A 16,179-nucleotide genomic window follows, 5' to 3' on the forward strand; every position below is an offset into this window, starting at 1 on the left:
TTTCTTTTTGCCACATGTCCAGCACCATAGATCAGGACACCATAGCAATAAATGAGGTTTGTGTTACTGACATCAGCAAAATCTATACATTTCGAGGATGTTCCTGCTCATTGCAACATGGCATTCTATTGTTTAAAAGGAATATAATTTTTTTTGTGTGTTGACTGCTTTGTACTGGCTTTAAGCCCTCACGTCCCGAGTTGCGGTAGGACCTGCTTCGCTCAGGATGAATACGCTAGTCCTTTGTTTTTCTCTTGGCTCTGGCACAATAGGAGCGGTCCCATGTCTGTTCAGATATCCAGTGTATGAATGAATCATTCATGAGGTTTACAATTACAATGCCTGCTGAAGCCAATATGCCTAATGCAAAGATCCCATGGCCCGCATTGTGCGATCACGTTACATACGCCACTAGATTAAAACGCAGAGTTTATTCTTTCACCACCGTGGCCAGTGTTTGTCCTTGTATTGTTAGGGTCAATAAAAAATGACAAAGTAGACTTTTCAGAGCTAAAAATTTGGTTGACTATGTAGTATGTAGAATTAGCAGTTTTATCTTATTTTACTTTGACTCTCCACTTTAAGAGGACCATTTGGATTGTTTGTGGGGTTTGTTTTTGGCGCCATTTGTGCACTCGTGGGCGGTGCGCTCGCTCCCCGCTGACATCACTGCAGCGTGTACATGGCGCTCTGACTCCTAGCTCTGCAGTCACACATGCTGGACGGGTCATGTGCTAAACCGAATATTATCCCCATGTCAGGAATCTGAGCTGCACTTAATAATGGCAGGAATGTGAACAAAACTGGGAGAATTGTCCTTTGGCGCTGGAGCGGTGGGGACTTCAAAGGGGAGTATGTGTCTATTTGTTGTTTTGTACTTCTACACTGCAGCCAATGCCAGAAATCCAAATGTATCTTATATTAGTTGTATTTTACCAATTAAACCAGACTGTTGTACATATACTTAAAAGAGCAGAAAAACAGAATTGGTGCCGGAAACTGATCGGTTTCATGACTGATAAACGGCGCCCGACAGACCCGACTGACTTTGTCGTCTGCTGGGGTTTCATAGTGGTGGTGTTGTTCTACTGGGAAAAATATCGCCACTTGTTGCGCTTGTTCTACCAGTAATACTTGCGTCCGTAATGGAGCTTTCCATCGCTGGCTCCAACGCTGAAACGCTGATGTGAACAAAGTTTAAATTTGGTTAGAACCTGACCATTAAGGCTATCTGCAATTTTTACAGACCTCATCATCATGGTCTCCATTGGGCCTCAGTCTAAATTCTCTGTCATTTGAATTTTGGAGTGTTTGAGGGAAAATTTAAAATCATTCTCCAAAGGGCTTATCCACTACTTTTCTATGGATGATTTTTCCACAAAATAGGGGTCACCATTATCACATCGGTAAGGTGCCAGGTGTCAGACCCCGGACCAATCAGCTGTTGGCTCCAGCAAGCAACAGCCAGATAGATACTGCTCTAAACACGGTTTAGTGGCCACTGCTGGGTATTGCATATCACCTCCGTATTCACTTACCCCATTGCCGATATCCGCCATACGTGTACGGCACAATTCGATAGCGGGTGTATGGAGCGGGCTCACTGGTTGAGCTCACCCAATCCTCGGCAGGTAATGGCTGTGTGTTACAGCCAGCGCCTGCCTCTAACATCCGCAGGTGGAGCAGAGCTCTGCCCGAAGCTGCTAACCTGTTAACTGCAGCCGTCGCACCCTGACTGCAGTATGGGGGTGCATCATTCTATGCTAGGATGTGATTGCGGGGAGCTGATGGGTTGCTATGACACCCCATGGGTCTGGAGACCTCCATGCCTGTCATTACTTAGCTCGTTTGTGGCCGGGCTTCAAAGGAGACCGTGATTTTTTACTAAATGCAGCAATGCTGTGGTATTACATAGTAACATAGTAACTTAGTTTTTAAGGTTGAAGGAAGACCAAATCCATCTAGTTCAACCCATAGCCTAACATGTTGATCCAGAGGAAGGCAAAAAAAACCCTGTGGCAAACACTAAGCTCCACATTGGGGAAAAAAAATCCTTCCCGACTCCATACGACAATCAGACTAGTTCCCTGGATCAACGCCCTATCATGGAATCTAGTTTTTGTAACCTGTAATATTATACTTTTCAAGAAAGGCATCCATGCCCTGCTTAAATTTTAGTAGTGAATCACTCATTACAACATCATGCGGCAGAGAGTTCCATAGTCTCACCGCTCTTACAGTAAAGAATCCGTGTCTGTGATTATGTTTAAACCTTCTTTCCTCCAGACGTAGAAGATGCCCCCTTGTCCCCTTCTCAGGCTTCAGAGTAAAAAGATCAGTAGAAAGGTCTTTTATATACACCGCTTAAAAAAAATAAAGGGAACACTTAAACAACACAATGTAACTCCAAGTCAATAACACTTCAGTGAAATCTACCTGTCCAGTTATGAAGCAACACTGATTGTGAATCAATTTCTCCTGCTGTTGTGCAGATGGAACAGACAACTGGTAGAAATGATAGGCAATTAGCAAGATACCCCCTATAAAGGAGTGGTTCTGCAGGTGGGGACCACAGACCATTTCTCTGTTCTCATCCTTTTTTTGGCTGTTGTTTTGGTCACTTTTTTTCATTTTGCCATTGCTCTCACCCCTAGAGGTACAGTAGGATGAGGTGGTGTCTACAGTACAACCCACAGAAGTTGCTCAGGTAATGCAGTTAATCCAAGATGGCACATCAGTGCGAGCTGTGTCGAGAAGGGTAGCTGTGTCTGTCAGCACAGTGTCCAGAGCGTGGAGCTGATACCAGGAGATGTGGAGGGAGCCATAGGAGGGCAACAACCCAGCAGCAGGACCGCTACCTCCTCCATTGTGCAAGGAGGAACAGGAGGAGCACTGCCAGAGCCCTGCAAAATGACCTCCAGCAGGCCACAAATGTGCATGTGTCTGCACAAACGGTTAGAAACCGACTCCATGAGGGTGGTATGAGGGCCTGACGTCCACAGATTAAGGTTGTGCTCACAGCCCAGCACCGTGCAGGACGCTTGGCATTTGCCACAGAACACCAGGATTGGCAAAGTCGCCACTGGTGCCCTGTGCTCTTCACAGATGAAAGCAGGTTCACACTGAGCACATGTGACAGAGTCTGGAGACGCCATGGAGAGTTATCTGCTGCCTTCAACATCCTTCAGCATGACCGGTTTGGCAGTGGGTCAGTAATAGTGAGGGGTGGCATTTCTTTGGAGGGCCACATAGCCCTCCATGTGCTCGCCAGAGGTAGCCTGACTGCCATTAGGTACCGAGATGAGATGCTCAGACCCCTTGTGAGACCATATGCTGGTGCGGTTGGCCCTGGGTTCCTCCTAATGCAGGACAATGCCAGACCTCATGTGGCTGGAGTGTGTCAGCAGTTCCTGCAAGATGAAGGCATTGAAGCTATGGACTGGCCCGCCCGTTCCCCAGACCTGAATCCGATTGAGCACATCTGGGACATCATGTCTCGCTCCATCCACCAACGTCATGTTGCACCACAGACTGTCCAGGAGTTGGCGGATGCTTTAGTCCATGTCTGGGATGAGATCCCACAGGAGACCATCCGCAACCTCGTCAGGAGCATGCCAGGCGTTGTAGGAAGAAGGTCATACAGGCACGTGGAGGTCACACACAATACTGAACCTCATTTTGACTTGTTTTAAGGACATTACATCAAAGTTGGATCAGCCTGTAGTGTGTTTTTCCACTTGAATTTTGGGGGTGACTCGAAATCCAGGCCTCCATTGGTTAATAAATTTGATTTCCTTTGATGATTTTTGTGTGATTTTTGTTGTCAGCACATTCAACTTTGTACAGAACAAAGTGTTCATTGAGAATATTTAATTCATTCAGATCTAGGATGTGTTATTTGAGTATTCCCTTTATTTTTTTGAGCAGTGTATTTGTACATAGTAATAAGATCACCCCTAAGCCTTCGTTTTTTCCAAGTGTAATAACCTGTCTTGGTATTGCAGACCCCCCAGTCCTCTAATAACCTTGGTCGCTCTTCTCTGCACCCGCTCTAGTTCAGCTATGTCTTTCTTATACACCGGAGACCAGAACTGTACACAGTATTCTAAGTGTGGTCGCACTAGTGACTTGTATAGAGGTAAAATTATGTTCTCATGAGCATCTATGCCTCTTTTAATGCATCCCATTATTTTATTTGCCTTTGCAGCAGCTGCCTGACACTGGCCACTAAACGTGAGCTTGTCGTCCACCAATACACCCAGGTCTTTTTCAGTGACCATTTTGCCCAGTGTTTTACAATTAAGCATATAATTATACATTTTATTTCCTCTGCCCAAGTGCATTACCTTACATTTATCCCCATTAAAGCTCATTTTCCATTTATTAGCCCAAGCTTCTAGTTTACATAGATTCTCCTGTAATATAAAAGTTTAGTGTCATCTGCTAATATTGAAATACACTCTGTATGCCCCCTACAAGGTCATTAATAAATGTTAAAAAGAAGGGGGCCCAATACTGACCCCTGTGGTACCCCACTGTTAACTGAGACCCAGTCTGAGTGTTTTCCATTAATAACCACCCTGTGTTTCCTATCACTGAGCCAATTCTTAACCCACATACATATATTTTCCCCTATCACCATTGTTCTCAATTTATGTATCAACCTTTTGTGTGGAACCGTATCAAAAGCTTTTGAAAAGTCCATATACACAACATCCACTGCTTTCCTTGGTCCGGTCCGGAACTTGCCTCTTCATAAAAGCTGATCAGATTAGTTTGACAGGAACGGTCCCTCGTAAACCCATGTTGATATTGGGTCATGAGGTTATTCTTCTTCAGATACTCTAGTATAGCATCTCTTAGGAAACCCTCCAGGATTTTACCCACAGTAGAGGTTAAGCTTACTGGCCTATAATTTCCTAGTTCAGTTTTTGTCCCCCTTTTTGAATATTGGCACCACATTTTCTATACGCCAGTCCTGTGGTACAGACCCTGTTATTATGGAATCTTTAAAGATTATAAATAATGGTCTATCTATGACGTTACTTAATTCCTGCAGTACTCGCGGGTGTATCCCATCCGGGCCCGGGGATTTGTCAACTTTAGTGATTTTTAGACGCTGCCGTACTTCCTGCTGGGTTAAGTAAGTGACATTTAATGGAGAATTTTTGTCATCACTGATCATGTTTTCTGTCATGCGATTTTCTTGTGTAAATACTGTTTAAAAAAAATCATTTAGCATATTGGCTTTTTCCTCATCCTCATCCACCATTTCACCCAGACTATTTTTAAGGGGGCCAACACTATCATTTTTAGTTTTTTACTATTTATGTAGTTAAAGAATATTTTGGGATTATTGTTACTTTCTCTGGCTATGAGTCTGTCTCAATCTTTGCTGCCTTGATTTGGTTTTTACAGAATTTCTTTATTTCTCTGTATTTATTTAAACCTCATCACTACCTACTTGCTTTAGTTCTCGAAGTGCTTTCTTTTTGTCAGTTATTGCGCCCCTTACAGCTCTATTTAGCCATAGTGGTTTCCTCCTATTTCTAGCATGTTTATTCCCATAGGGTATATATTGTGCACAGGTCCTATTCAGGATGCTAATAAATGTCTCATTTGCTTTGTGTAGTTTTATGTCTCAGGATATCGTCCCAGTTTATTGCACTAAGATCATCTCTCAACCGTTGGAAATTCGCCTTCCTGAAGTTTAGTGTCCTTGTAACGCCTCTACTACACATCTTATTAAAGGTTACATGAAAACTTATTATTTTGTGATCACTATTACCCAAGTGACCCCCATCTCGTATATTTAATATGCGGTTTGGCCTGTTGGTTAATATTAGGTCTAGCAGTGCCCCCCTTCTTGTTGGGTCCTGAACCAGTTGTGAAAGGTAATGCTCTCTCGTAGTTGTCAAAAACCTATTACCTTTGCTTGAACTACAGGTTTCTGTCCCCCAATGTATTTCAGGCTAGTTGAAGTCCCCCATAATAATGACTTCTCCTTGAGTCGCTGCTTCATCTATTTGCTCTGAGGATATTCTCCGCTGCTTCCTTTATTTTTGGAGACTTATAACAAACCCCTATCAGTAATTTATTATATTTTCTCCCTCCCCTTATCTCCACTAACAGGGACATTTTCATTAGATTCACATAAATTCTCACGCAAGATGGGTTTTAAGGATGATTTTAAATATAAAGACGCCCCCCCCTCGCTTGTTTGTGCGGTCATTTCTGAACAGACTATGGCCCTGTAAATTAACTGCCCAGTGTCATGGCCCTTGTCCAACCATGTCTCAAATATCCCCACCATGTCATAATTATTTTCCAACAAAATTAATTCTAATTCCTCCATTTTGTTGGTGAGGCTTCTGGCATTAGTGTACATGCATTTTATGTATTTCTCTGTACCTCTATTCCTTCTTACTATATTGACTGTTCTAACCCCACCTCCAATTTCTTTATTAGTGCAGATAGTGACCTGGGCTCAATCTTCCCCACCTATAAAATGAATACCCCCCCCCCCCCCCAATCCCTAGTTTAAATACTCCTCCAACCTTGTAGCCATTTTCTCCCCCAGCACAGCTGCACCCTCCCCATTGAGGACGGGGAATGTCCCTAGCGTAGAATTTGTTGCTAACTGAGAAGTCGGGCCCAGTTCTCCAGGAACCCAAATCCCTCCTTCCTACTCCAATTCCTGAGCCACTTATTTATCTCTCTAATTTCCCGTTGCCTCTCTGGCATGGTACAGGCAGTATTTCAGAGAATGCCACCTTTTGAGGTCCTTGCTTTAAGCTTGCAACCTAATTCCCTGAAATCATCTTTAAGGACCTTCCACCTACCTCTAACCTTGTCATTTGTGCCAATGTGCACCATGTCCGCTGCGTCCTCACCAGCCCCTCCCAGTAATCTGTCAACCCTATCAGCGATGTGCCGGACTCGAGCGCCAGGTAGGCAGCACACTGTTCCACTATCCCGGTCTTTGTGACAGATTGCCTTATCTGTTACCCTAATAATTGAGTCCCCTACTACCAGCACCAGTCTGGCATGGCCTGCTCTCCTATTTCCCTCCTTACTGGAGCTTTCACTCCTCCAGCTTTCAGAGGACATGCCTTGCTGCAGCAGTGCTACCCCTGTACCGACACCCCCCTCATCTGCAAACTTTTCAAACTTATTGGGGTGTGCCAGATCAGGACTAACCTCCCTGGCACTCTTCCCTCTACCCCCCATTCTGTCACCCAACTAGATGCCTCACTGTCCTGCAGCTCCCTACTACCACCCTCCCCCCACATCTACCCCAGTGAGCAGCAGACTCCTTTCCATATTGTCAATGGATCTCAGTGTTGTCAGCTGCTCTTTTAGATCCAGTACCTGGGCTTCCAAACGCAGAACGTGCACACATCTCTCACAGCAGTGGCCAGATGTACACTGGATAGCATTGTCAATAATGGAGCTCATTTCCTAATGGGGATTGCACTTGACAGAAATGTTAAGTAAAAAGAAATGTAAAGAATTAATAAAATACAGACAGCAATTCAGTCCAAATTCCTCCCTTCCAAACTCCCTGAATCCAAAGTCACTGAACAAGTCACACACTTCCTTTTGTACTTACACTCAGCTCGTTCACACTCGCTAAGGAAGAAGATTTAAAGAGGTTTTTTTTTTTTTTTTTTTCTCCCTTTAGCAGCAATCCAACCTACAGCTCAATGCACTTCCAAAGGACTGGATGCCCTAACCAGCTGCCCCTTATAAACTCTTAATTATGACCCCTCACCCTTCATTAACCCCTTGTGAGTATAGCTACACCTCAGGATTTAAGTTAAATGTAGTTAACCCTTAAATACACAGGTAGTAAAATAAGAGACTGTAAAACTGTAGAGAGAAAATAGGTTTTAAAAAGCCCAATAAAACTATACAGGTAGAAAAGCACTCAGCAGGTCACAATTCAACTACTCAAAGCAATTCACACAGGTATTTTCTGCAGGATTCCCAAATACCTATTCACTGAAAAACAAGTCACACACTTACTTTCGTTCGCACTTACGCTCCGGTCACACTTAGCTCGTTCACACTCACTAAGGAAGGAGATTTAAAGAGGGTTGTTTTTTGTTACCCCTTTAGCAGCAATCCAACCTACAGCTCGATGCACTTCCAAAGTACTGTACTTGCTGTAAATAGTAGAAGCGATCAGACAATCGCAGGTTCAAGTTCCCTAAGGAGACTATAAAAAATACAGTGAAATAAAAATTAAATATGAAAAAAAGTTCAAATTCGCATCCCCCATTTAAAAATAAAGATAGTAAAAAATAAATAAATTGTAAAATGACATGTGGTATCGCCGAGTCGGGAAAGTCCAATCTATCAGAATATAAAAATAATTTAATTAGATCAGTAAACACTGTATACAGAAAGAAAAAATCAAAATGCCAAAATTGATTTTTTGGTTGCTGCAAAAAAAAATAAATAAAAAAAAATGCTGCAATAAGTGAGTACAATGTCATATCTATCCCAAAATGGTATCCGCAAACACGCTGTCTCGCCCCGCAAAAAATAAGCCATCAGTAAACTCCATTGACTCAAAGATAACATTACTGGTTTTTGAAAATGGCAACACAGGATTTTTTTCTCACCACTAAAATGATCAAAAAAACCTGGACAAATTTGGCATCACCATAACCGTACTGATGAGAAGAAAAATATTGGCAAGTAATTTTTGCCACACAATGTACAACGTAAAAACCATTCCCAAAAAACAATGTCCGAATCAGTGTTTTTGCAATTTCACTGCACTCGTCCTACAAAAAAAAATAAGACCTCATACATCTGTGTGGACAGAAAAGTGAATAAAAAAAAAAATAATAAAAAAAAAAGCTATGACTTTTTTGGAAGACTGAGAAGAAAAGATGATGAAACCTGAAATTGACCGTGTCGGGAAAGGGTTAAATAGTTGACTTTCAGTTACTCGTCAGCGGTCAATAAACAGCATGATGGGACAGTAGTAGTTGTCTTCATGTACCTAAGGGGGGGAGGGAAAGGATTGCCGGGTGTTAGACCCCCACTGATCTGATATTGATGACCTATCCGATTAAATGGATCCATAGACGTTGTGTCAGCACACTGCGACTAGTGAATACATGAACTCCACTATTGCTTCAGAGGGTAAATATGTAAGACTCTTAGTTAGCATTTTTTGATCAAAGAGCACAAAAGCCATCCAACCACGCCAAGGTGACCCTAAATATGGATGGACCCTATCACATGTCTTATCTCTCCATGTGCCAGACCAGGCCTCATCTGAATGGGGAGTGAAAAGGAGACCGGGCGTAGCTAGCAATTAAAACCTTGTGTGGGAAAGATAGGTGGCTAAGGAAGCTGGGTCCTGGAAGGAGCCCCCCCCCCCCAATATATGCTACAAAAAGGCAAAATGGGGCCGGCACACCTTTTAGTAATGTACAGGAGCACAAATGTGCTATGTGGCCAATATACAGACCTGTACACTGCGACTAGTGAATGCATGAACTCCAATATTGCTGCAAACATTAAAAACGTAAGGTACTTGGTTAGCGTTTTTTGATCAAAGAGCTTTTATCTTTCCAATAAATGGATCATCAATATAAAATAATGTACAACCCTTTTTAACTTTGTCTGTTTAGGAGGAAGGGAGGAGAGTAGGAAAGGAACGCTGTAACCTGGCCATACAGACCTGTGGGCACCTCTGTAGGAGCGGCACCAGCCTCCCTGCGGCCATATTGTCTCTGGGTACGTTCCCTATAATTGGGCAGCTTTGGACTTGGTTTGCAGATATGAATATTGGAGTATTACTCTTCTTTCTACAGGTCTGTGATCACTTTGCCATGTGCGCAGTTCCTTTTTTTTGTTATTTTAATCTCTATCCTACTAAATTGAGGAATCATTTGAGAGAACCAGCTTTACTTCTGAGTCACTTAGGAAAGGTTGATGATGCTGCTGGAACTTTAGTATTTCAGTTTTTAGTGGAAAATCTAGTGGTTTCAAGAGTACGTAGTAGTAGTATTATTCCTTTTGCAGTGTGTGCTTTGGCTCATGTATTGAATATTTTCCTTGATTTTCCCCGTGTACTTGGAAATGTAACACCGATTGGGGGTGGGAAGTTGTAAAAATCTCAAGAAATCTGTTTCTGTTAATACACTTATGTTATGGAATATATTTCATGTAGACTTTTTTTAATATTCAAAGGCTTATTTAACTGGAATATTACTATGGCAACATTCAGTGTGGAAACTTTCTGAGTGGGCGAGAATCTTACTTCTCAGAATGGGGGTTTGTCACCTTAATACACCTCCTTGAAAAGGTGTTTAGTTCTACTGATAAACCATAAGTTCTATGGAAAACTCAAGAGAAGACAGCCAGTCTTTAGAAGTATAGTGATGATTTAGGTTGTCTGTGCACTTCTACATTATTCCAGACAACTTGATCTCATTTGTCAGAAGTTGTTGATGTTGTGTGTTTCTTTTTTTTTTGTAAATTTCCTTTTAATTGCTCTAGGTTCCGTGTGGACAACGAATATATGGAGAGGAAGTTCCAGCACCTATAGTGCTTGTAAAATGCTGATAAAGGGACCACTGAGAGTGGATAGAAAGTTATAGCATTAGAGTTGTTGCATATATTAGACTGGTTGTGTTCACCAAAAGTAGCAACCTATGCTGTGATATGACAGGTCTATTTTAAGATACTCCCTTCCATTAGTATTCAGGGTTCATATATTTAGGAGACTGTAAATATTTTATAGAGGAGTTATACAAGTAGTGGACATGATTGTGCTCTGTGTAAATGCCGGGTATGCCATAAGAATCAATTCCCTGTATAGCAAGGCCAAAGCACACTGCCGAGGGTAATTGCTGATATCAGCTCATTATAACTATTTAATTAAAACAAATGTGGTAGACTTTGGACCGACATGGCTGCTAATCAGGAAAAATGTAGATGATATTAACTGGAGTTCATATCTACTTTTAAACGTTAAATGAATCAAGTTTCCCCTTTGTAATCCATGATGTAGAAAGCTGGATATAGGTTTAAAAACTTTGTGCAAGCAAGCTAGTGGCCCCATTACTTTGAGCCCAAGGGACTGGTTTACCAAGCTCATAACGTGTGCAGAGCATGGTGAGGCCATGAAGTTATCAAAACTACAGAAAGCAGCTCAGTAAGAGATAAATCCATGTAATCAGGATCTCTGCTCCTACATCCGCCTGCTCTGAGGTACAAAAACCTGCTGACAGATTGACTTTAAATACATCTGCATACGCAAACACCGCGTACGCATATTTATAGTAACTGTTCAAAAGTTTCAGGCAGGTGTGGAAGACATGTGAATAATTTAATATCAATTACCAGATTATGAAGTCAATATTTGTTGTGACCACCCTTTTACCTAGGTACACTTGCACAGTTTTTGATGGAGGTTGTTCCAAACCTCTTGGGCAACTGACTACAGATCTGATGTGGGTGTAGGATTGTACAAATCCTTTGTTCTCTACATGTAATCGCGGACATACTCTGTTGATGATATGGCCGCCACAGAGCTCTTCCTTCATTTCCAGGACTGTGTTCTTCTTAAGGCGGAATTTATCTCTTAATGACATTGGCTCCAAATTCATTCTGCAGCAGAACAATGTCCCCAAACATACATAAAGTAGATTTCTTCGCATTGAGGACACAAAGACTCAGTGGTCGGTCAAGGAAACTTGATGCAGCAGATAAGACCCATCATACTTATTACCTTAATGAAGTTGTATACTACTTTATATTACCCCCCAATGTATCCACCCGGGGCCCCTAAGACTTTTTGTAAATACCTCATGTTGCTGTTTCTGCCTGTGAGCGGCGCTATTGCTGGCCGCTCACAGGCAGCACGTGACCCCGTGCTGACGTCACGACAAGTGAGGCGTGACTCGGCGCTGGGGTCCCCGTGGTGGCTGCTGGGTTGTGGGCAGGGTTATTCCCAGCGTCACACCCAGCATCCACCGCGCACTTTCCCAATAAATGGGGAGAGGCAGATCGCGTGGTGGATGCCGGGTGTGACTCAGGGGGGGGGTAACCCCGCCCACAGCCTGGCATCCACCGTGAACGCAGAAGACAAGGACCCCCGACTGCTGCCAGCATTTGTCGTGACGTCAGCGGATGTCAGAGCCTGCTGCAGCCAGGGGTCACGTGATGCTTTTGAGCGGCCAGTGATACTGCCTCTCACAGGCAGTATCTGCAATGTAAGGTATTTACAAAAAGTCTTAGGGGCCCCGGGGGGATACATTGGGGGGGGGGTAATATAAAGTACTGGACAAACCCTTTAAAATTGGAATATGTCCAGCAGTGCCATCAGCTTAGAATTGGCAGCAACCAGTGGGATCCAGCTACACCCATCCGGAAAAGTCCGGCAGCCTTTTCTTCCAAAAGCTGTGGCTTTTATTTCTCTGTTGACTTAGGAGGGTTTTGGTTTTGTTTTTCCGGAATGAGTTGTAGTTTTAAAGGACATTGTTAATTTTAACATTATAAAGTGCTGGAAATTGGAGAAAAAAATCCAAGTGCGGAGAATTGGTGAAGAAAATAAGATTTGTGGCATAAAGAACGCCACTGCTCGTCATGAGTTTGACAAGCTGGTGTCATCATGTCCCCTGATGGAGCTGAGCCAAAATGGTATGAAAATGCCAAGTCACATGTACTACCTTTCTCAGCTTTTTACACCAGTTTTGTGGTACATCAGCGCCGCTGTGTCTAGCGAGTGCTGTGTCTAGCGAGTGCTGTGTCTAGCGAGTGCTGTGTCTAGCGAGTGCTGTCGATGGTGTTTAGTATATAGATTTATTTAGATATATAATATATCACCGAATCATCTGTTCTGAGTGCGCACACAGCTGTATCCATCAAAGTAATCTGTGAAATCCCATCATCTGGTCAGGAGAACATGGTTATTTCTATAGGTTCAGAACATTATTGTAATGTAGAAAACCTGTTCTGAAAGATTGTTCTTATAAACAATAAACTAAACATTAGGGGGTGTCATCATGTGTTGAAGTCCTTCTGTGACTGACTTGGGCATTATCTTTTGGAGTTCTGAGTTATGGGGTGATTTAAATGTGTGTGTGTGTGTGTGTATATGTATATATGTATGTGTGTGTATATGTATATATATATATATATATATATATGTGTATGTTTTTTTTTTTTCTTTACTTTGAGACTGGGTAAAGTGTGGGGCCATCAACAGTGATTGGAGTGATTAATGGATGGTTTAATGGAGATGTTGGAGAGAAGTTTCAGTTTTCTCCATGTTGAGCTAGAAAGTGAGAGGAAAGGGTAGGTACAGCTCATCGACTTGTTTGAGTTTTGAGTAGCCAAGAGCTGACTTCTGGGCCAGAGAAGTACATTTGAGCATCATCAAAGTGGTACTGAAGGGCATGACCAAGGGTTTGAATGAAGATGAGTAGGGGCCCGCGGCCAGTTTTAAGTGACACAAAGGGGATAATAAGGATGAGTGAAACTGTGCCAGAGAGAAAATCATGTCTTAGGAGTATCAGAAGACAGATTATAGAAGGTCAAAGAGCGAGTTTGATGAGCGGTTGGAGGACAGGTCAAGGTGGACATGTTCTAACGGGAGTAGGGAGACGGGATGTCAGCTGGACAACAGGGATAACAGTGATGTTTTCTTAAGGATGGATTCGAATGGGAAAAAGTAGCAATGCATGCGTTATCATGCTGTATTACATTTGGGTTCTTTGTATTATCTACTATTAAATTTTTTTTCTTCTTTCTACAGATTTCACCTTATCTGTTCTGATGAATGCATAACACAAACAGCCTGTTTAAAAAAAAAAAAAAAAAAAATCTTTGCATGGACTATTTCAACTCCACCTTGGTCAAGACGTAACTTTACTTCTTCTTTGGATTTTCTTTTCATTTTTATTGAAATGCCCTGATTGAAGTGTTAAAAGCTGAAAGGCAGCAGGATGAATGTAGATAATGTGGAGGAATCAACCAGGAATGGATTCAGGTCCCCATTACTTTATGATGATGAAGACAATGGAAATGGTAGTGCGGAGAATATTCCCAAGTGCTCAAAGTGTGAACAAAACCTAAACACCATATTTGATCACAATGGCAGAAGCGTCGAAGATGGAAATGATTCTTTGCTTAAGTTTCACAATGGATTGGAGATGGACAGTACCATGGACAATATAAAAAACACAGATGATAGTATAACTTCGACAAGTTCGGAGTATATAGACACAATAGATCTGGAGGAAACCGTGGATTATGTTAATAAGAAATACTCTGAGAAAAGCAGTTTATTTTCCAGTAAGATCATTTTGCCTGCACAATATGAATCCACCACAAATCCTGGTTCTTCCCAAAATAAGCACATTAATCAGAATGTTGAAGACTCTATGCCTTATGTACAAAAGTCGAAAGAAGCACAAAATCAGAAAATTGATTCCTCAAGGACTTCCCATTTCACTATAAAGCAAACTGATGAGCCCTGTGAGAATGTTCTCATGGAGCAGGTAGAGATGGATTCCCCATTTTCCAAACACAAGGGTTCTAAAGTACCAAAATTTAGCTTGTTCTCCCTGTCATTGGACTTAAGTAATGAAGAATTTATGAGAAAAAACAGTCATGTGTCTAGTGAGTCTGAAAAGCCAATGAGTGCTTCTTTACTCGAAACTTCCATGTTACCAAATACCTCCACTGAAGTGTTTTCCGGGTCCTTGAAGTGGACAAAGAATCTTCATGGTAACTGTCCGAATGTCGAACAGTCCAGCAAAGACTTGAAAGACTCAAGTAATTTTGAAGTGCCTCCACATAATAAAGATTCCAAAGAAAGGGTGCTGAACAATATGGGTGCAGAGTGTGTAGACCTTGTACTTAACACAGATGTACCCACTGGCAATACACCTAGAGAGAGCAGTGAAGGAGTCTACCAATCTCAAAACCATATTGGCCCAGATGTAGAAGTGCAGGACTCAAATAAAAATAATTTGTGCTCTACTCCAGGGACAGAAGAAGCCATAATTCCAGTTGGAACGATAGAGGCAAATGACATTGAAACCAAAAACTTAAGTGATGTCCTGGTTGAAGACACTGGCTCTGGTAAGTCCTCTGGTGGGACGCAGTCTTTAAGCCCGGAGTCAAAAGACTTGTTAACGAACCTAACTGGACACACCTGTGAGGACACTTTCTTAATTGCAAGTCCCTGTACAGAAACTGAGGCATACACCTCTACTCCTCTGCCAGAGTCCAAAAATATGACTTTCTCTGTTCCATTGCTAGATGATATTGGACGGATTGAGAAACCAAAAAATCCAATTTCTGTGAAGGATGTAAACCGTGGCAATGGTCTAGATACTGTTAAATCTTGCCTTGGGAATGGTGCAGCAAGACAAGCAAATAGGAAGCAAGCCATGGTACCATCAGTTCCGAAAGGCAAAAAAACTGAATTGGTGAACTTTCCAAAACCCAACTTTAAAAATGTAAGGGCAAAAGTGCTGAGTAGACCTGCATTAATCGCAAGAGATTGTCCTTCATCTGCTTCAAAACAATCTCCAAGGTCCCCACAGTCTCATTCCAATGTCTCTTCACCTGTAGCGTCACCTCGGGCCCCTGCTTCTACCATCAAAACATTGAAGAGAAAACCTGTTCCTGATCAGGACCTGAGAGCTGAGGCTGCTATTACTAAATATCAGAAGCAGCCAATTAATAAGCAGCTCTTCCCTGGCCAACCTGCACATGCCCCAACCCATACTAAATATGCTTTAGGTAAAGTTCCCAGAGCGGCTGTGTTGAAGCAGACACAGGATGAGATTGAGAGAGCGAGTTCTTCGAATTCATCGCGCTCCTCTGGATCAGCTGCTGTCGTAAGCTGCACAGCCAGCTCCAGGGTGATAGAAGAGAAGGGGGACAAGGCGAAAACCAGTTCAAAGACTGTCGCTGTGAATGGTGTACACATGGGACCGGACAAAACGGAGCAGAACGGCCTCATCGATGCTCCCTATGAAAAAAATGAATTCCAGAATGAAGATGGCACTTCTGGTGATATATTTGGCAACGTATCAGTAAGTGTGCATTGTATGTATTGTTCTCTTTGCTCTTGTATATGCTCGCCCTTTTAAAGTTGTACGTACTATCTACTTTTTCTTCGACCCCTGGAATGCT

General features: G+C 42.4%; 1 protein-coding gene across 5 annotated transcripts in view; it reads left to right on the forward strand.

Moving 5' to 3' along the window:
• The window catches only part of MTUS1 (microtubule associated scaffold protein 1), a 227,430-nt gene that overhangs the window by 42,539 nt on the left and 168,712 nt on the right, over positions 1-16,179 (forward strand). For 4 of the 5 annotated variants that reach the window (XM_073645396.1, XM_073645394.1, XM_073645393.1 and 1 more), the window contains exon 2: positions 13,787-16,079. In XM_073645396.1, coding sequence (XP_073501497.1) covers positions 13,977-16,079 — 2,103 coding nt within the window. In that variant the 5' untranslated portion in view covers positions 13,787-13,976. Of the gene's footprint in view, positions 1-9,653; positions 9,760-13,786; positions 16,080-16,179 lie in introns of those variants that run through there. The other variant, XM_073645395.1, reaches the window with a different exon arrangement.

The sequence above is a fragment of the Phyllobates terribilis genome, unplaced genomic scaffold (assembly GCF_046119375.1).
Source record: "Phyllobates terribilis strain yellow unplaced genomic scaffold, ASM4611937v1 Scaffold_1__5_contigs__length_1240528914, whole genome shotgun sequence".
NCBI classification, from domain to species: domain Eukaryota; kingdom Metazoa; phylum Chordata; class Amphibia; order Anura; family Dendrobatidae; genus Phyllobates; species Phyllobates terribilis.